This window comes from Styela clava, chromosome 14, assembly GCF_964204865.1.
Source record: "Styela clava chromosome 14, kaStyClav1.hap1.2, whole genome shotgun sequence".
NCBI lineage: Eukaryota > Metazoa > Chordata > Ascidiacea > Stolidobranchia > Styelidae > Styela > Styela clava.
In genome coordinates, this window is record NC_135263.1 from 15,638,382 (window position 1) to 15,658,513 (window position 20,132).

Here is a 20,132-nt window from a genome sequence, read left to right on the forward strand (position 1 = left end):
TTACGAAAGGAGATATGTCAGTGTTCACTTGCTGGTTTGCTGAACTGTAAAAGAACCAATATGCTCACTTCAATCTTTGGAAAAATAATCAAACATGAGAAATTAACTGTATTATCAGGGAATATATCTATGCCTCAAATAGACCGCAACTTGTGTGAGTGCGTTGGATCAGTGATACTCAGAATCGACAATATCGACCCCTAGAAGGAGATTCAATGGGATTTATAAAAAGGAGTGGTAGGAGGTGTATCACGCATTCTCAAAATGTCAGAGTCATCGGCCAAATTGTTTTGTTTATGTGTCTATTGTGAACGTTAATAATACCTGATTCATTGGTGATATAATAATAACAAATGTATTGCGTCTTGCTGGATTTGATGTTGTCAGAAGATGTGATAGTTCACAAGATGCGAACTTGTCTTTGAACTATTTGACATATCAATATTGGCTTGTATTATAAAGATAATATATTATATATATTGTATAATAAAAAAGGGTGTGTCGTTTCTGTTTCTGCAAATAGCAACAAAAATCATTTTCTAATTATGAAGAATAGCTTACAAATCGACATAGTAACCCAATTATGTAATCCGATAAACGTAGAATTATCCAACCATACAAGAAATCTTTTCGAAATCAAAATAATTATTGAGTACAAATATGCGGAAGGTGACAATTTAAATTTAAATAAAGAAATGACGAATAAATGCGCCAGATAACTATTTACCTCATTGTTTTGATAGTGTAAAGCAGTGGTTCCCACCATGGGGTCCACAGAGAAGTTGGAGGGGCCACCTAGTTTCATTGTTTGATAAGGCTATTCCACAGGGTGTTTCCACTTTGTTGAGCATGAATTGTTTAAACGAAATTGGATTAAAAATTGACTTTGATTGATCTGCCAATCAAAGTAACACTATGAATAACACTGGAATGATAAACAGGGGGCCATGACTACCAAAACCCATCCGGATGGGAGCTACGGGATAATAAAGGTTGAGAACCACTGGTGTAAAGCTTAATATTGAAGATGATAAAAGTGATTTAAAAATCATTGATAAAGTATGTATAAACTAAATTTACGTTCCATATCATTATCTTCTATACAGGTGACATCATCATCACGTAAAACATTAATCACGAATTTTTGCTTTGTCTCAATCCTTTAACCTTGTTATCGGCTGCGTCTACCACATGACGTAAAAATCTATATCCCCGGCCCGAAGAACGTTTTGGAGCTTTGTTTCCCGATCCTTCAGGTAGTAATTCTGAGGCAGATAATTTTTTGGGTGGAGGTTTGTCACGATCTTGTTTTAAAATCTCCCTGTGAATACGATGTGTTAGTTGTTTTTATTTAATTACAATTAAAGAGTTAAATATATCATTGCGAGTGGGGTTGATGGCGTGATGCACACATGCAGCCAAAATATACATATACAGCCAACTCATATATATGTATATGCAGTGGCGTATCGAGGGTGTGGCAGCCATGGCTCGTGCCATGGGCGCCGTTTGGACAGGGGCGCAAAAACGGCGAAATATTTCATTTGTACAATGTTTCAATCAAATAATTTCAAATCGGAAATAATTGAAACTCGTATTTTTACGTAAATAGTAACGTACAAGTATCTCAATTCAATAACAGTCGTCAAAAATTGTTAGTCAATGATCAAAGGGGCGCATTTTCAAACTTTGCCATGGGCGCCATTTTACCTAGATACGCCACTGTGTATATGTGATTAACTGTATATGGTTTGGATGAATGTATATACCTTATGTTTTTGCAAATGTATATTATGTTACAATCATTGTGCTGATTTATACGACTAAATGCTAAACCGTTTAATATGGATTATAAAGTCCAGCCTACGCTATTATCTAAATATGCATTACTTCGCTTTTCTCTTTAGCATCATTTGTGTTCTCGGATAATTTTTGACAACATCATGCAGATCGTTTTTCTTCAAGATAAACAAGGTAGCAAATCCCGGAGAAAATATGTTTGCAGTTCGTCTGTTTGCTCCTCCAATGGCAAGAAGACTGAATATAAAATGAAAATGTAAAATATAGAATATGACTTAGAAAGAAACGCACTGCATAACTGTTATAAACTATAGCACAAAAGCACTAGAATAGCTCTTAAGGGTTTCTTGCCATCCCGTTTCCTAGACATTTACCTGATTTCACCAAATGCTGTTCCAGCTGATAAAGTCGCGAATACTTGAGCTTTTGTTTCGCCGACAACCTGCACGCAGCCATTACTTATGATATACATTTCTTTCCCGATTTCGCCCTGTGAATTATGATTAGAAGTATTGCCTGAGTTAATTGGTAGTCGCCGTAGAAACATGACAGATTGCAGCTTGAGTTGTTTATGCTAGTTCAGTGCCCTTACAATACGTACGCATCATCTTAGAAATATTTGGGATGTAATAGAATGATGCGTGATTTTCTATAGCCTTGTCCGAGAAAAAAGTTCTATTGAACGAAAGTAACATAATGTAATTTTGAGGATTGAGCATCTAATCGCATACATGTACTTAATTGACACGCACGTACAAGTGCAGTAATTAAATCGTTCTTAGTGCCTCTGGCATGACATTATATTTTCAGTTTTGGATCAGATAGGGTTGCATTTTTGTTAACTTGTCAGGTGTCAAACTAGAATTTACGATTTTTAATTTACCTTCTTACAAATGTAATCTCCTGGAAGATAAAGTACTGGACGAAGTTTCAGCACCAAATCGTTTAGTAATTGTTGATCGCACCCTTTGAACAACTGTACTTTGTTTAGAACTGCAATATGTACGTTGATGGCAATGTCAGCATGCATTTTAACTGGGATCTGACTCAGTAAATGTTCTTCGTCTAAAACCAACAAAAAAAAAAAAAATTGTGAACTATTGGACATAAAATACACGTTAGTATATATTTGTTGAGAAAACTACGCCAAGCAACCCTTTTCACATAAAAACATCTATCGGCTGTCAATTTCGATTTCGATGACTTAGTATAAAACACATTTCACTAAGTGCACAATGGAATTTTCAAATTATAACTGAGAGTAACGACTTACTCACCTAGCCGAAGTAAATATTTTATTAAAGTCAGCAAGCAAGGCATAGTGTGTTATTTGAATGGTATACGGGCCCCTACGAGAAACACGAACATAGATAAATGATTAAATACAAATAAAAATAAGCACATATTACCCAATATTTTTTGAGTTTCCCATGTATATTCAAACCACTGACGAACTTTTTTCTGTACAGATGGTGGAATGTTATTGAGTTCCATGTAATAAATGCAATTATTTTTCTTTCTTCGATAATCTGCCTGCTCTGCTGAATGTGCTTGAACACAATCTCTAACCTAATTGAAAAAAAAAAAGATAATAAATACTGAAACTGCTTATCTGTTAAATTTATATTTTTATAAAAAATTACTGTAAAAACTAACTAACCTGTCCGATGACGATAGAAAATATAAATAAACCCAAGAAAAAATTTGTGCATTGAAAAGCAAATTCAAAATTTGTCGTTGGATCTCCGACGTTTCCGATCGTAACTGTTGTCAGAAAACCCCAATAAAAACATCTGATGTAGCTATAATTCAATAAAAAATAAAATATCGTTAATTTTACATCATACAGTCTCACAATCTGCTGAATGTAAACAATAACAATTATTTTATTTCCACGCACATATGGGTCCCAATATGGTTTTGTTAGGGTGGATAGCACATATCAGGTTGAAGATGTTTCTAGTATTTCCCATCAAACGATGATTTGAGAATACCATTGAAAGAATCGCGTGTGAAGTAAATCGCAAATAAGTATAGATCCAAATTGTTAATCTTTGACATTATACACCCTTTACACATCATCAAATAGAAAAGTAAAGGGAAGAAATCTGAGTCAGAATTCCATCCGAATCCGAAATCGCGAATCACAAAATTTTGTTTCGAATAGGAGGGAATATTTTCTCGTTTTGTAAAAATAGTTCTAGTACTAATCAACACAGCCGAAATGGTTTAAATAAATTTAACGATATTTATGCTCATAAAAGTTAAGTTTAGTGACCTGGCTTAGAGACTTGGCCATGTCAACAATAACGTTCTGTATGCATGGGTCTGTTCATTAGAATTGACTGATTAGTATATCAAATGTAAGTGATACGAATGAAGGATTCAACGGCCACTTTCTTGTCAATCGGTGTGATTAAGATTCGTGTACATAGACTGTGAACGAGGATATCAGTGAATCTCTAGACGAGCTTTTAAATGCCTCGAAACAGTCGTTGTAAAAACGTTAGAAAATAAGCGATCTGGGCCAGTAGGCCTTGTTTAGAATGAGTGTGGAAATTCTTACTATATATTTTTAAAACCAAAATACTTCTTCACTGATCTTCAAATATTATTTTTCCTCAAACGATTACTTTTCGAGATTGTATATATATGAATCTTTCAAACAGCTATAGGTCAGTAATAATTTTTTAATATAATTCTAATGAACAATTCTAAGACAAAATATATTTACATATTTCCTTCCACTTGTTGATAGCCCCACGGTGTTTGGAATCCTTGATAATACGACACAAAATAATATAAGCATGCATCGATGTGGATAAAATACAACAGATAACATGTTGTTCTTGCGACTCTGTGCAAAAAAAAATATGTATACATATATTTTGAATGGTGGCGGGCCGCGAAAGGAGTTTTCAATTAAGTTTAATCTGGTACGTGCAAGTAATTCTATTATCTATGTCTATGACGTCACAATGCCTTAACAGCTAGCTTGTGTGATAAGAAAAACGCATGTCATAAGATCAATAACCAAAATTTTCGTGCCTGCAACTTCTAAAATGCCTATGTTATATGAAGGTGCGACCCGCGATTTCACCCAGTTATATGTCTGGGTGTCCCCCTGTATTGAAGGTTGCACATCCCTGATCTATAGCATTCCAGTGTTGGGGAGACGCGAGTCGCCGATTCGCCTTTTTCATAGTCATCTAAAGTTTTTAAACAAAATGATACGAATTCTGGGTCGACTAACCACCAAAGGGACTTAACTTGAAACTCAAAGATAACTTGGAACGAATTTTTTAAATAAACAAAAAAATCTATGTTTAATACATATATATACCACTTCTATTAATGTTGTGTTGAAATAAACAGTTCACAAGTTTATTGTAGTAATAACTTGAAGTAGACTAAGCCACGATGATAACGAGGTCAATCTTACCAATACATAACAGAACCGTGGTTTGATTTTCAAAAGATTTGGGTTAACGCAAGGTGAAAATTTTAAGTGTCAATGTGAGAAATAATTATCTTTTCCCAGTTTTTCATGAATTTCATGTAGGAATTAAAATTTAAAAATCTCATGTGATCTGTGTTTCTACTTAACTCGCAACTCCGAATCAAGGACTAATACCTAACATTGTTGCTAGTACCCATCCTATTGAAACCATAGGATGGATTTTTATTACAGCAGCAATAAAAATATTTTATTATAGAAACTTCTTTTATTTCTTTAAACTGAACCGAGGCATAGAGTAATCACATTATGCAGCTTACCTGAACACATATGCTTGTTCCAAAACCATTTCAAATTTGCTATTGAATCCATCAAACGATTTATACTGAGAACAAGGAAAACGAAGTACTTTTTAAGCAATATTTGTTATATCCAACACAAATACTAATTCACAAATCAATAACTCTGATGTGAAAACCGTTCTATATTGGACTAAGCTATGTGCGCGAAGCATGAATATACATACATGTACCCAAGTACTTTACATTTTTCCTAAATCATTTATTCAGTTCGAGTTAGGTTTGAAAATAATACCAAAGACGTTTCAGAGAAGACATACTTAACCTTGACAGATATAAATTTGCGGATAGCAATATCGATGTTTCAAAAATGTCGTGTCATACTCGTACCACTTGTCCCAGCTAATTGCACGTGTCACACGTGACCATCACTTTCCCCGCATTTGTCACGCTTACCTCACGTGTCCCACACTTGTCGGATAGGTGGGGAAAGCGACACATGTGTTGGACTCGACAGGTTTGAGACACCCATGCAATATTTTGATTTCGTGTGCTATATGTTAATGCAAATATTGATGATTCTGAATAATTACCATGACAATTCAAGATTTAAATAATTTTGTTTACTTACTTTGAATAAACGATTTAGTCTCAGTACTGGTTTGAAACCAACAAGAAAATACATAAAGTCTGTGGGTAATATAGAGATTAAATCGAGTCTGAAATCCTTGCTTTTCAAATAATGTTTCATAGTATCTTTCCGTTCCCTCTGTTAAGATAAAAAAATATTAACATTTTGTAGTTCTGAAGATTAAATAATAGAGAACTACTTTTTCGTCCTACTCACCATAAAATTTCCTCCTTCAATATATTGACATCTGATTTGAAAGACGATTATATCGAAAAAATTAATTGCATCGGCTATATAGTCAACTATTAGCCACCCTGTTAGATTCTCTTTTGTTTGATACGGAAATGACATTCTTACTGGAATACTGCAAGCATTATAGGTGAAGCAAACAGCGACCAGAAATTGATAAAACAAAAATACATTGTCTGCAAGATAAAGTTATTATATATCAGACAACGAAGTTCGGGAGGGAAAGTTAACATAAAACAAAAAACTTTGTTAAGTTCCTTCTCAGGGTCGCAGCTAATATTTCGAATAAAACATCCAAGTTTATTTTCGTAACGTAAATTCCAAATGACAAGTAAAAATTGAGACCACGCACTTTTGCTCCAAAGTTGGAAAAATTATACTTACAAGTTAATATATAAATGACAAATCATCGCCAACTTGACCCATTCAAGAATATGCCAAACCCATGCAAATCTTTATCAGTTCTACTGATTAGGAATGACTAGCATTCAATAACAACAATTACTCAGTTAAGTCAAAGAATACTCTACAAAGTGAACTGCTAAGTATGTCTTGGTTTTGCACAAATGCTGTTTCAGTCACCAGTCTACGAAGCTCATTTCGATACATTAAATATATATATAATTATAAATGTAGCATAGTATGCAGTAAATTTTCAGAGAGTAAAGGTGAAAATAGGAATACCTCCATACGGATCAATTGTAGTTGGGAATCTGTATTTTATAATTCGTCGAAATATATTTTCTTTAACTTTTTTCTGTTCGTTTCTCACTACATCGACGGTTCCTCTAGAAGCCTCCTCCATTTCTAAATAAATGAAAAATACATCGGGATAATAGTAGAATTGCCAGAATATAAATGAATATATTCTGTTCTCCGTTTTTTTTGGTTGCTTCCTCGTATACTTTTTTGTTGCTAATATAAACACCCCACAGTGTCAGATATTTATGTGCAGCATTTCCAAATACCATTTTGTAACCGGATTTTTATCTTTGTAACCCTCTAAAAACAGAACCCAGTTCATTCGGGTCATATACTTGAGAAAACATCACTTTTGTGTGAAGCGTCCTAGATTACTGGAACTTTTGGGTACAATCATACACAAACAGAAGTCTAAATGTTAACTGAATTTTCTTTTTTTTCGTGGATGTAATTAAAAAAATCTGTGGGTTGTGTCACCATGTAAATATATTTCTAAAATAAAATATCGTTTCTGACTCTAATTCAATTCCATTTATCGACATATGAAAAAATTTAGCTACTAACTAACTGTATGTTGTTAGCATGTACCGTTGCAAAATTATAAAGTCTACACGAACCCTCTACTAGCTCTTCATCTTCATCTGAAGATACTTCGAATATTTTTCGTCGCATTTCTTCGGCTCTCTCGGTACATTTTAATTTCCATATTTCGAATTGTTTTTGTGTTATTGTGACAAATTCTTCGTCCTTCATATTTTTATATGTAGTACACCTTTACGTCGTGAACTCTCCGTTTCTCTTGGTCTACAAGTTTTCACAGATTCGGGTTAAACTAACAGTATCAATTTTGATATCTATATGCAGTAGCCTATACTTTTATGTCGTGAACTCTCCGTTTCTCTTGGTCGACAAGTGTTTACAGATTCAGGTTAAACTGACAGTATCGATTGTGATATCTATGTTGATATCTATATTCATAGAAATATTATGGAACTATTGAATATGGAATCAAAATTGCCTGACAGTGACACAAAAAAAAATGAAAGATAATTGTGCCTCGCAAATTTCTCAGAATACTTCTATTCCGCCGTTCGACATATCTTTTTAACCTAACATACTGTTGATTTCTGATCTAGCAAAATACTGGCTGATAAACTAATATACACGATGCTCCAGGAGAATCATTTTCCCCTCTTGGAGCGTTTCGAATAGAAAATACCACTGAAGAAAATCGATTTTTGTGCAAATATTTTTTTGCATCTAAAGAGCATATAGATGTGCTTGGCCAAGCTTTCCGAATCATCTTATTCCCACATCATATGTGTTGGATTGCTTACAGAGGTCATTTATGGTAAGCACATGAAGATTAAAAGATTACTGTTTTCTGCAGGCGTAAACACTGCTTGATATTTCATAATCGGCTATTATTGATAATGCAATCGTTTTCAGCACAAGCAGCGGATTATACCTCGAACACTGCTTTTATGCAGTATATCATGTATGCTTTATGTTCTGCGACACTCACCGGATTACTTGATCCTCGCCACAATTGTAATTTGAATATTTTGCAATTCAGTGAAACGTCTTCGTACGTTTGTCATTATTAAAAATCTAGTCGGTGAATATAACAGACACGTTACAACGTTTTTTTATACGATTTTGTAACATGCCCGATTGCACAAGTGCTTTTTTAGTGAAATTTCCCCTTTCCCCATTCATGTATTGTTTTCAAAATAAAAAATAGTTTGTTTTGTTGCCAATCAATTCTGGTGAATTCTTTTTTCATATTCCTGCTAGTGTTTGTATTCTTCAAATAATAATAAAATATTCTGAACGACAAATATCAATTACATAGAAAAATAGGAATTTGTTGAAGAATGGGTCATTACAAATAAGAACTATGTGATGTAAGAAATCTGCAACAATATTGAAAATAACATATTGTGTAATTATAGCTTCAATATTATTATATCACTGACACTCTTCTGTTGTAACATTGACGTCAGAATCAAAAAACGTCGTATTGAAATCAATTTTGAGCCGAGAGGCATCATGAGTGTTTGTTTTTATCATCGAGTTATGGTACAGCTGGATTACTGGTTTTTGAAACATATTCATGAGTGTTAGTCACAAGTTATGGGCATGTAGGCTGTTAGTACTTTGAGTCGATTAACTAGCGAGACAAGAGATAAAAAAAATTAAATAATTATCAACTAGGCGAAGGTTGGAAATGGCAATGTAGAAAACAAAGATCAGATGAATGATTTAGAAATTATTTGAATTTAGAAAATGAATAGCGGAATTAATTCGAAACATATATATATATGTAGATGAAAGCATAAAAGTAAATATAAAATTCCCAATTCTCAACGTTAAAATAGGTATGAGAGTTTAGAAGAAATGTTATGAATATAATATTTATATGAGGCATGATAGTTTTGAATGCTGAACTACCCTTGATTTCAATAATATTAGTGTGGGTTTTATACTCTATACTTTATACTTATTCATCTTGCAGAAGAGATCGACACTACAGAAAAATTGCTATAGACTGGTAACATTCAACATAACTTTTTGAAAATAATGAATTTTAGCACCAACATTGTACATTATGGACGTTTGATACTCCGATTGATCATCATCACACAATTGTTCCGTCTTGCAATAGTTTCTTCATCTATTCCCATCTTACAACATCCATGTTCACAAGAATTAGCAAGAGGTTGGTGAATGTTTATAAAAGTTAATTTTAAGGAGGAAAAAAGGAACTTCCTCTCGTGTAGATCAACGCGGAAATTTGAAACTGTTAACAAAAAATGGATATATATCTATTTTTTATATTTCTCAATAATTTTATTGTACAAACTAATGGTGAAATATTGTTCACAAGATCTAATCAAAAAGCTTCACTGCAGGATTCGGGGATCACATAAATTGGAAAACATATGAAGAAGGAATGGCAGAGGCATTGGATGAAAATAAACCAATTCTCTTACTAATTCACCAAGAACAATGTCCAGCATGCCACGACTTCGCACCAAAATTTGCTGCCGATGAGTGAGTAGAAACAAAACTAAGATGTAATAATCGTACCTTCATACTTCATACAAACCAAAATGTCGCGAAATTGAATGAGCTGGAATAATCAATATTTAAAATATCTCAAAAGCATGCCAATGACTCCAGATTGAAAGTTTGAAAGCCATATATTGAAACAATGCCAATAACCGCATTATATCGAGTTGTGTTGATCTGGCATAGTTTTTTAAATGCTTAATTGGTCATAAAACTTTTTAGAAACATAGCTGAATGTTCGAAATATTTCGTCATGATAAATTGTAAAGATGAAGAAGAGCCATCAGGATATACCCCGGACGGAAAATACTATCCAAGAATTATATTTCTGAGTAAGTCAAATATTACGGCACGGTGCAGTGAATTATAAGAGAAGCGAATGCAATTTACAATAATTGAAAGTCAAGATGTTTCGTTCATATAATTTCAATTTTCAAATCAGATTCGAGATTGTGACAAAATGAAAAGTTTTTGAAATTTTGAGTTTTCAAAATAAATCTTCGACAATATATTCCAATGGCGATATTTTCTTGATTAAACTAATTTCAGCGGAAATATGTTTATTTTACAGGCCCAAAAGGAGATATAATTCTTGGGATTCGGAACGATATGGCAAAAGAGAATTATTTGTACTACTACTTCACTCCAGATGCTGGTAAATATTCCCAATCCTTTCTTAAAAATGATTTGGGATCATTGGCTTGATGGCAAATCAGACATTTCTGCATTGTCTATCGCAATGCAAAATAAGGTTAAATAATAGATAGCCTACATTGTATACAGTGAGGGAATTCGAAAATTTATAACAGTAGCCATCTCAGACGAGCGGTGTCCATTTGCTGTGATCGTCTATGACAGGGATGTGCAACCTTGGGCCAGATGCAAATAACTGGGTGAAGCCGCGGGCCGCAGCTAGAAACTATACCTAAGGCTCTGGATACGAAAAATCCAACATACGAAAATTCTTCTCGTAAAAAATATTGCATCGGCTAACGTAAGATTTTCTACATACGAAGGCCGGAATTCGAAAACTTTAAAAACGCGTGTAGTGATATTTGTTTATTTTAGGTTAATTTAAATGCAGTGCTTGAAGAAGGGATGTCCAATTTGAATTTAATATTCGAATATTGCGACTTTCGCGATCGTTTTTCGTGTTTATAGGAATACCCAATATGGCGCATATATTATAGCGCCGCCGTCCACGTTTTGATTTAAAACATTTTACAATTATTTCATTTTTTATCGTAACCTAAGACAGACGTGTGCGCGTGGCAATAAATTATCCGCCACTGCATTGTCCCGTTTGTTTCCCGCGGGTATGTACGACGTGATGTTAGCGAAATTCGGTAAGAAATACGTTTTTATAACTCTGTGTATTTTGCAATAGGATTTTTCTAGCTAGTTTTGCTAATATGACAGTGGCACCCGGGTACTAGTAACTAGTATAATAGGCTTTGTGACGCGAGGAGATTGGAATTGCTCGCACGTACCAGATTAACTAAACTAAAAACTCGTATCTCGGGAACACCATTCGAAGTTGGCACTTCTCCGCGGGCCGCCCAATTTTTCTTTGCGGACCGTATTTGGCCTGCAGTTTGTACATCCCTGGTCTAAGACACAAAATAAAACAGGAACGGACGGACGAACCCCCTTGTGGTATACTGTATATATTATTGCTCCATGTTTTGAGCATAAGTGACCATGGTTTGCTACTCTTGACCTTTTTTTGGTAATGAATAAAGATAATAACTGTGTTTTTTCTGCAATCTGTATTGAATATCTACAAACATCTTCTATTCACGGAGTTCACGACACAACACCCCTGAATCCCACAACTGATTATGTGATGTTGAAGCTTCATAATAAGCTTGTTTTCTTTTACAGTTGTTCGTTCAATGGTAAGGGTTGTCAAATTGTTTTACGAAGTTCAGCACGATGGTGAATACGAAGATTTGTAATGATGATGGTGGACTGTTTTTGTACTGTTTAAATTCAAAAGTAGGCTTGAGATTTTAACAATATTAGAACAATTTGAATAGTAACGATCATTTTAGATAAAAAAATTGTAGTTTTTTAGATATTTTCAATTGAGAAGGTCCATATTTGAAATATATACAAACTATCTCCTTGTAAGAAACTGCTTTTTATTTGTAGATGCGTTTATTTATTTATTATGCCTGATTCATACTACTCCGCAAATTCAAAGGAAGCAATATTAAAATTCTAACAACGTAAGCTGTTTCATTGCTACTGATTTTAACACGTACAAGAAAAAATCTCGTTGATATTTTTGTGTCTGAGAATTTATTTGTATTGTAACATATGATGTGAAGATGCAGAAGTTTTAAAATGCAATACTTCCAGTCATTGTCGAAATGTAAAATATTTTTCGAGGTTTAGAGAGTTGAAAGATTACTGATATATAAACAAAAACGCGATTACGCAATGTAGAGACACGCGGCTGATTGATTTAATATGTGTATTGATGTATATATATATATCACATATTGGGTAGATTTCAATATATAGGATTTGAATAATGGATATAATTTGAGCTCTATGATTGGGTTCCATGCTCCGCGGAGTAGTGAGGTTTTGCGTGGGTGCAGAAAAGAAGCACTCCAGCGGCCGAAACGTGGGTCTCAATATATATATTCCCGAAGTAAGGCAATAATAGCGATGAACTTTTTCAAGATTTATAAATGACAACCTTATCGGAGTTTCAGTGTATTCTGACAAAGGTTTTCATTATACAACTGGTTAAAACAGACCCGATGCCGAGCCGGGGATCATGGACTCGGAAGACCACGGCAATGTAGGGTCAGCGAGTAGTGAGTGACGTTTTCATACTTCCCGCCAACAATAAATAACAGATACAACAACTCCTTTTTTTGTACGTGGTCCGACTCACGAAGTAGAAGAACTTGTAAAGCAATAACCCACTTCGTAATTAGGATAGGGTTCATGGGCGAAAGTGCTAATATTATCGAGATATCGGACTAATGTGAGAATCGGGCTCATTAGAACGAGTATTTATGAGAGGGATAAGACGGTAATATTGCAAACCACTGTCTGTAATTCGCGACTCCGCCGCCCATACTGCCATACAAGAACAAGATCTACGCCTGGATTACACTTCCGAATTTTTTAGCAAGCGATGATTTGAGTCTTCTGCCACATGGTATCCGAACTAAGTCATAGCATTAGAATAGCAACGTCCAGAGAATCTTTCAGTATCCATAGTTGCGCCATGTTTCAAAATCAGGACAAGGGAGCGATGCACAAATTTATGGACACAAAATAGGTACGCAATCTGCCACAGTAGTCTACCGAACCGTGCCACAGCTGACCACCAAAAACAACTTACGCGAAAGAGGAACTGCTACAGGGAGAAGCGCAATAATTAAATTTGATGATGTCATCGCACACAAAAAACGAACTCCAGAGGCCACAGACATTTTGGAAATAAATGAAAGTAATGGTCTTCTAGCGAAAAATACAATGTTTAGCCGTTGAAGATTTCAAAGCGATTGGTCCAGTAGTTAATAAGAGCGACTTTTCACAATAAGAAAAGTATTAATAACTTGATCAACAACAACATAATAACGAAACGATCAATATGTACAAAAAGGCTGTAATGGGAGTATCGAGACAACGGAAATTTCATAGACTCTAGGATCGATGTCACGAGTGATGCCATTTCTAATAATACTGGTTATACAAAGACAAGGGCCTACCTGCCTCGTATATAGCAGCTGGCAGGAGAATTGAACAATTTAAGACACCTGTAACGGACTGGGAAAAAACTTCTAACCTAAAAAATTCACTAACAGTGTATGAATTAGAACCAGCAGCTAATTCAGTGGAAGGACAGGCACCAGGACATAAATTTCAGGCGAGCAAAAACCGGTTTAATAACTATAAATTAATCTTAACTAAGTCACATTTTATGAACTTGTCCTTATGAAATCCTAATTGGATGCACAGGTAACAAAAAGCATTGAATACCTACAATCTACATCATTCACAAGCGTGCAGAGTGTTAATGTAGGCTAAATATTCACATGTATTCATATAAAGAAAGTATTTAAAAATATACACCCATACATCTAAACAAAAAGTGCATGTCAAGAAAAGTGGATGGTATTTCCGAATCAGCTTCATCTCTTGCCCATCCAGGATCAAATATAATTCAGCACATGTTTTCTGACTAATTGAAATGCACATGTGGAAACAAAAATAAATACAATACAAAGCATGAGTGGTGTGTAAGATTAAACAAGTTTGAATACTTTTTAATCAATAAAAAGGTTATGAACAATTAGCAAAATGCAATTTTGATTTCTTTAAACGACCAGGCTAAAAGTTTAAGCGCTTCATACCAAAATTATTATTCCAACATTTCTAACTTTTTAAAAAGCAACAGATATACAACAGAGCTACTGAAACATTTTTGATATGTGATTTACTGTGGGGAGGAACTTGAACAACTTTTCAAGAACACCATACTACGAATTGAAGCTAAGAGGTTGAAGGTTAAACTTTGCAGCCTTAGAATGAGAGACGGAGGTGACCAAATCGTCAATTGGGATAAACTCTTACAACAAGTGCATGCTTGACATTATCTTAACGGAGAAACAATGGCGGTGTTAACTTACATATTACAAATTTGACGCAGAAAATACCATAAAATTTTTAAAAAATATTATAATAATATTTGAACTGCAAAATGTGTTAACATCTCAGTTGCCTTTTCTGTCTTACAGACATTATTGATGTGATTTTGAAATTTTGTTATATCCTAAACATTTCAGATTAACTTGAGACATTTTGGACATAAATTATTGTTTACTTTTGCAAGTCTATACTATGACAAATAGCAAATTTCACCAAGACAACAATTTAAAAATTATCCCACACAACAATAACAATAAATCCTAATCGAATAATTGTGATCCATTTAATAATCTAACATATCTTAAAATTGTATAGTTTATTTTGCGCTGTTTTCAGGAGCTGCCGAAAGTATTTTCACCACTGTAAGCGATGTAGAGAAATCCATCTTCATCTTTGTGTTCCTCATACAATGCTCCCATTGTTAAACTAAAATGAGGAATAGGAGAATTTTCGTTAGTCTTGCAGCATTATGCTGAAATACCATACAATGAAAATGCCTAGTGATGCCAATTGTGTAGTAATAAACCATTACCAACAAGGCCTTTTGACATCTGAATACCAACGTTTTTTTTTTGGAAATTTACACCTTATAAATATAACATCAAACATACCCAATTTGTTCATATTATGACCTTACCAGAATATAATTTTTTGAGTCTTACCTAGAATTTGGAACCATTTTACAAACAAATAAGAAAATAGCCTTTTCTGGAGCAAGTTGAATTCTTTTTCTTATAATCCACATAAATTGACCAACAGTAATATCTGCAGGAACGAGATATTTTCGTTTGTCAATATTCACTATTCCTGAACCCTCTGCTTTTTCAACAATTACCTGAAAGTTTGGAAACAATTATATTAGGACAAGTGTTAGGAAAAGGCAAGATATTTGCAAACATTAAAATACAAGCTAATAAATGAAATATATAATATACATACAGGAATTCTATTTGGATATTTCGCTCTTATCTTTGTAGACTCATTGCACCGATGATCTGAGAAAAAAAGATGTGTTAAAATGATATGTAAAGTCACTTCACAACTTATCAAAGTCAAGTGTCAAGTTCAGATTGTTCACACCAATAAGTATTCAATCTTTGACACCTAATTATATAAGCAATTAGGAAACTCTGAAATTGAAACTGCACAAGTACGCATATTTTCATTCATTTCATACGCATTCCTTTACACAACATAAACCAATAGGTGAATAGACAATTTGTTCAAATCAATGAAATCAGTTCATTTTTATTCCACAAAGTTCCACCAATGCTCAATTACGTTGATTGTAATCTCTCTTATAATTGAACTTACCAAAATTATGATCGAGTTTAAATTGCCACTTCATTTTCATCAATTGGAAATAATAAAATTCTATATAAAAAAAAAATTTACTAAAATATTTTTATCACAAATTCTGTTGAAAATAAAAAACAAAAGTATCCTCTTATCCTCTTATTATATCTTTTTTACAAGTATGAAGTGAAAAAATATTAGGGTTATAGCTGAAATTTCACTTAGGTGAGGAATCTCAACAAATCAAAACTAATTGATTAATTTGATTGATTGTTAGTTCCTGTTGCTAATGATTCATTGGATTTAGCTATCAAAATTTGGATGATATTGGATTATTCCACACCCATCTCGCTTGTTCGGAGATCACTATACTTCGACATTTCCTCCATTAGGAACAAGATTATTTTATTATCGAAGCCAAGAAATGTTAAAAAATCATCTCCTTTCTCAAATTAGTCGAATAAATAGAGAAAATATATTTTTCGAATAATTTTATGAATAAACCCTCTTTCCACATATTTTATACCTATTCCTGTATTCCAAGACTGTAGCGAAGACATAAAATAAAACCAAATAGCCTATTTCTTTGTATCAATATGCTATATTATTATTTTGTCATTATTTATGTCACTATTTATAGCTACGCCTATTACCAGATTATTGAATAAATAAATTCGCCCAGAAATAGCCTAGTCAGGAAGTTGGTTTTCCCTATACAGCTATATCAGTATATCCGGATGTCCCTGTATTCTGATAATGTTATTAGAGATATCGGTAGGCAGGTAGGTACCGGTAATACAGTAATAACCAAATATACTACAGTAGTTTTTAAGGACTAGTTGCCGTTGCATCTATAACCTACAGACCTGAGTCAGTACCGCAGTAATTGCCAGTAGCTTGTCGCTTTGTCTTTCACTAGCGTCACTCGTCATATGACTAATCAGTTTTGTTGTTGTTATTGAGTGACGATAATCACGTGACGAATCGGGCACGCCCCCATTGTGTCGGATATGCGAAAAGTTGGGAACTACTCTGGACCTTTCCCCGAGCATCGTTTTCCTTGTTTACTTCGTGACATTGGCCAATCAGCAAGATGCAAAAAGTGACGTAACAATGTCCCCTTTTCGCATCCGCTCAGACACTTTTCTCACTCAGACAGATTTTCAAGTGTGGTTGTAAACATTACCTCGTTTTCGCGTTTTTGAACTCTATTCGTTAGTTTTCAGTTGTGTTTCGGAAACTTAAATATAAATCAGATAATTCAATGATCACTCTGTCTTCCTAGGAGTTTTAATTTGATTGCAGTAATAAAAATTAGTGTAGAAATAGCTGTGATAGATTAGCCTGAAATTCTTTACCGGAACTTTTAAAAAAAAGATTGTTGTATGCGATGAATCATAATGATGGTTTGTAACACATACCCCATTTTACAGGCGCCAACTCGCAAAAGCACTCTTAAAATGGCCCCGAAAATTTTGCAATGGTAAAGTATAGAAAGAATTATCCGGGGGTCAAAGGTCGGGGAAAGGTCCATAATGTTCATTCGTTTGCAGATGACCAATATATTTATTTATTATATTCAGTTTTAGAGTAGCTTTCACCTTCGCAAGTAGCCACCTACTCCGCGGGATTGAATTCTGATGCTTCCACGTGAGTCTCGTGGGATAATTTTTGACTGATTATTGTCTGCATGACCCCTCGAGGCGGTAAAGCTGACAAGACGTTTTCTCCTTCAGTTTCCAATAAATTTCCAGCGTGAGAGTGGTTATCACCATTTATCAGATGCATTGACCTGATGTGGATGATGTCGTAACAATCAAGCGGTTACGTGAACCAAAGCGTATATATAATAGGCTTATAAAGACGTGAACCACCCTACGACGGCAATGAGACCAGCACTCATCTCATGCATAAATATCCCAATCGGATTTCGACCCGCGTGGGTTAATCAGGAGTGCGACGGTATGCGTTTTCTTGTGCTTGCCCTCTGAGATTCAAATCTTGGCTTTACTGCCTCCTCATTTGACATCGTATTCCCCATTTCTACCCAACCTTTTCACATAGGCAAATTGTAATCTAACCATGTTTTGTCTTTTTTGTTTTTTCCCACTATTGGTGGCGCAACAGTAAAACGATAGTATAAAATTTGGCAGAATAATTTCAATATTCAAAATAAGTGCGTGAGTTCGACCAGGATTGCCTAAAATGACCATGTAAGTGCTCAAGACATTTAGTTCCTTGTGTTTGTAAAATCCTCCGAAAACTACGCATACATACTAGACCCCAGCTGCTTTTCTAAACTTCCAGATATTGCAAATGTAGTTCAAAACGATGCCTTCAGCTAACAATATCGAAGTATAACCGTGATATACCTTTTTTATAAATGAGCTTCCCAGAAGTGCCTAAGCTTTTGTTAAATCAATTTTAGCGTAAGTAATGTTCGCGTAAATCCTCTTCACCTGGGTGCTGTCATTTTTTAGATTTTAAAAAAGCAGCTGTCGCATGGATCCGGTAAGTCTCATGATAATCATTTGCATTCAAAACACATATCATCACAGCCATTACGACCAACTCGAATCGCGGTCTCTCAACTAGTAATCAAAATATGACTTATGTTGAAAACGTTTCACCGTTGATTTATTAAGCGTTATAATGGGAAGGATATAGCCTACCGCGAAATAGATCAATATGTCAATTAATTGACTATTTATTTCATAAATTTTTCATTGAATTGGGGACATCGAACTCCTGCACATAGTCTTTCTGCGGCAAGTCTCCTGAAACTTCTCCATCATTTCTGCCGTCGGAGGATTCCATGTCGTTTTTGATGACCAGTGCCACCATATTTACTCGGTTCAGTTGAATAAATTTTTGGACCTACATTGTTTTTAACATGTGTGGGAACAAACTTGCCTAGGGGTCAATTGAGGAGGTTATTAATGGCAAGTCTCTTTGGAGTCGAAATAAGCCTTGCGGTCTGGGCGCTCTTACCGCTTGGACACAAATCACCGCAGCTCGGTATTTATAATAGGACTTGTTGTTGCCGACGAAGTAGGCCGTATCAAACTTCATGATATACCAGTAGTTGATTTCAATATTTTGCATAATGTGGCTCATTGATAGGGCTGGGCATTTTTGAATATCTAATGCAGTGGTTCCCAACCAGATTTTGGTGAGCCACGAAGAGATTTCATTTTCGAACTTATTCCAAGTGATTCCAATCCCTTGAATTTCCAAAGAATTGTTCACGGCTCTTGCTAACAAACAGAAACTGCAAATTTGTCGATGTCAACCAAGGTAATAAATTATTGTGCGAAATTTTTCCCAAATTTGACCAAGGAATTATTATTTGACTAGTAGAATTGCGATTATTGCCTATTTATTTAATTAATATTTAAACTCAAAATAACATTCAGGATTTACGCAATGACTTTTCAGGCTTTTTATTCACCATTCAATGTGAAAATAAAACAGACACAATAGGAAAGCAAAAGGTCAACTATCGTTAAATATCCGCATTTCGACGTCAGAAATGATAATATTGTTAGCTTAAAGTTGGGACAGTTTATTTATAATCGGTGAAGAGAAAGATCAAAACCGACCTAAAAGATAAAAATCAGAATAAAATCCCGAATTCACTCTTTAATAGCCGTCTTTAACATATGTCGCCCATATGAACGCATAGTTCTCCAAGAAATATAAAACCAAACGTTGCGTAAGAATTAGTCCTTGTAAAAAAGGAGAGGACGGGCGGAAATAGCACACCAACATTAGAATGCCTAGCATTCTGGATGCCCATTGTATTTGTATTGAAAATATCCGATATTCGACAATTCGTTAAAAATATTCGATTCGATAAAAATATTCTATTTTGCCCATTCTTGCAATCTCGAACACAGACAGGGTTATTTTTCGCATAGTTTCTGCGGTCTGAAAAGTCGAATAA

At 34.5% G+C, this 20,132-nt stretch overlaps 3 protein-coding genes across 4 annotated transcripts; 1 reads left to right on the forward strand and 2 right to left on the reverse strand.

Moving 5' to 3' along the window:
• Nucleotides 1-88: 88 nt before the first annotated feature.
• LOC120340779 (cyclic nucleotide-gated channel beta-1-like) lies at nucleotides 89-8,276 on the reverse strand. Its single transcript, XM_039409139.2, has 12 exons — nucleotides 7,756-8,276; nucleotides 7,121-7,243; nucleotides 6,404-6,612; nucleotides 6,188-6,325; nucleotides 5,578-5,642; nucleotides 4,535-4,657; nucleotides 3,461-3,602; nucleotides 3,210-3,369; nucleotides 2,684-2,865; nucleotides 2,175-2,290; nucleotides 1,891-2,037; nucleotides 89-1,321 (listed from the first exon to the last, which is right to left on the reverse strand). The coding sequence occupies exons 1-12, from the start codon at nucleotides 7,889-7,891 to the stop codon at nucleotides 1,135-1,137; spliced, it is 1,728 nt and encodes a 575-aa protein (XP_039265073.1). The 5' UTR covers nucleotides 7,892-8,276; the 3' UTR covers nucleotides 89-1,134.
• A 1,220-nt stretch (nucleotides 8,277-9,496) lies between these two features.
• LOC120340940 (thioredoxin domain-containing protein 12-like) lies at nucleotides 9,497-12,500 on the forward strand. The gene is made up of 5 exons (XM_039409342.2): nucleotides 9,497-9,860; nucleotides 10,054-10,195; nucleotides 10,436-10,545; nucleotides 10,785-10,868; nucleotides 12,098-12,500. Exons 1-5 carry the CDS (start codon nucleotides 9,722-9,724, stop codon nucleotides 12,169-12,171), a joined length of 549 nt encoding a protein of 182 aa, XP_039265276.2. The 5' UTR covers nucleotides 9,497-9,721; the 3' UTR covers nucleotides 12,172-12,500.
• A 1,748-nt stretch (nucleotides 12,501-14,248) lies between these two features.
• On the reverse strand, nucleotides 14,249-16,309 carry LOC120340942 (gamma-aminobutyric acid receptor-associated protein-like 2). 2 transcript variants are annotated; one of them, XR_013480265.1, is made up of 5 exons: nucleotides 16,205-16,309; nucleotides 15,830-15,885; nucleotides 15,553-15,725; nucleotides 15,021-15,316; nucleotides 14,249-14,963 (listed from the first exon to the last, which is right to left on the reverse strand). XR_013480265.1 is itself a non-coding variant. In XM_039409343.2 (4 exons), the coding sequence occupies exons 1-4, from the start codon at nucleotides 16,242-16,244 to the stop codon at nucleotides 15,223-15,225; spliced, it is 363 nt and encodes a 120-aa protein (XP_039265277.1). In that variant the 5' UTR covers nucleotides 16,245-16,309; the 3' UTR covers nucleotides 14,249-15,222. The 2 variants fall into 2 exon arrangements, 1 of the variants encoding a protein (XP_039265277.1); XM_039409343.2 differs by having other exon boundaries at nucleotides 14,249-15,316.
• Between the last annotated feature and the right edge of the window lie 3,823 nt (nucleotides 16,310-20,132).

What these genes read in the sequence shown, in the direction of transcription:
- LOC120340779 (XM_039409139.2), bottom strand. Translation starts at nt 7,891, where the DNA reads ATGAAGGACGAAGAATTTGTCACAATAACACAAAAACAATTCGAAATA. An exon ending in CAACAAGTGGAAGGAAATAT is followed by an intron (nt 3,603 to 4,534) that starts GTAAATATATTT and finishes ATTGAATTATAG; the next exon opens with CTACATCAGATGTTTTTATT. An exon ending in TTTCTATCGTCATCGGACAG is followed by an intron (nt 3,370 to 3,460) that starts GTTAGTTAGTTT and finishes TTTTTCAATTAG; the next exon opens with GTTAGAGATTGTGTTCAAGC.
- LOC120340940 (XM_039409342.2), top strand. Translation starts at nt 9,722, where the DNA reads ATGAATTTTAGCACCAACATTGTACATTATGGACGTTTGATACTCCGA. An exon ending in TTCACAAGAATTAGCAAGAG is followed by an intron (nt 9,861 to 10,053) that starts GTTGGTGAATGT and finishes GCTTCACTGCAG; the next exon opens with GATTCGGGGATCACATAAAT. An exon ending in TCCAAGAATTATATTTCTGA is followed by an intron (nt 10,546 to 10,784) that starts GTAAGTCAAATA and finishes TTTATTTTACAG; the next exon opens with GCCCAAAAGGAGATATAATT.
- LOC120340942 (XM_039409343.2), bottom strand. Translation starts at nt 16,244, where the DNA reads ATGAAAATGAAGTGGCAATTTAAACTCGATCATAATTTTG. An exon ending in TAAACTCGATCATAATTTTG is followed by an intron (nt 15,886 to 16,204) that starts GTAAGTTCAATT and finishes TTTTTTTCTCAG; the next exon opens with ATCATCGGTGCAATGAGTCT. An exon ending in AAAATGGTTCCAAATTCTAG is followed by an intron (nt 15,317 to 15,552) that starts GTAAGACTCAAA and finishes TCCTCATTTTAG; the next exon opens with TTTAACAATGGGAGCATTGT.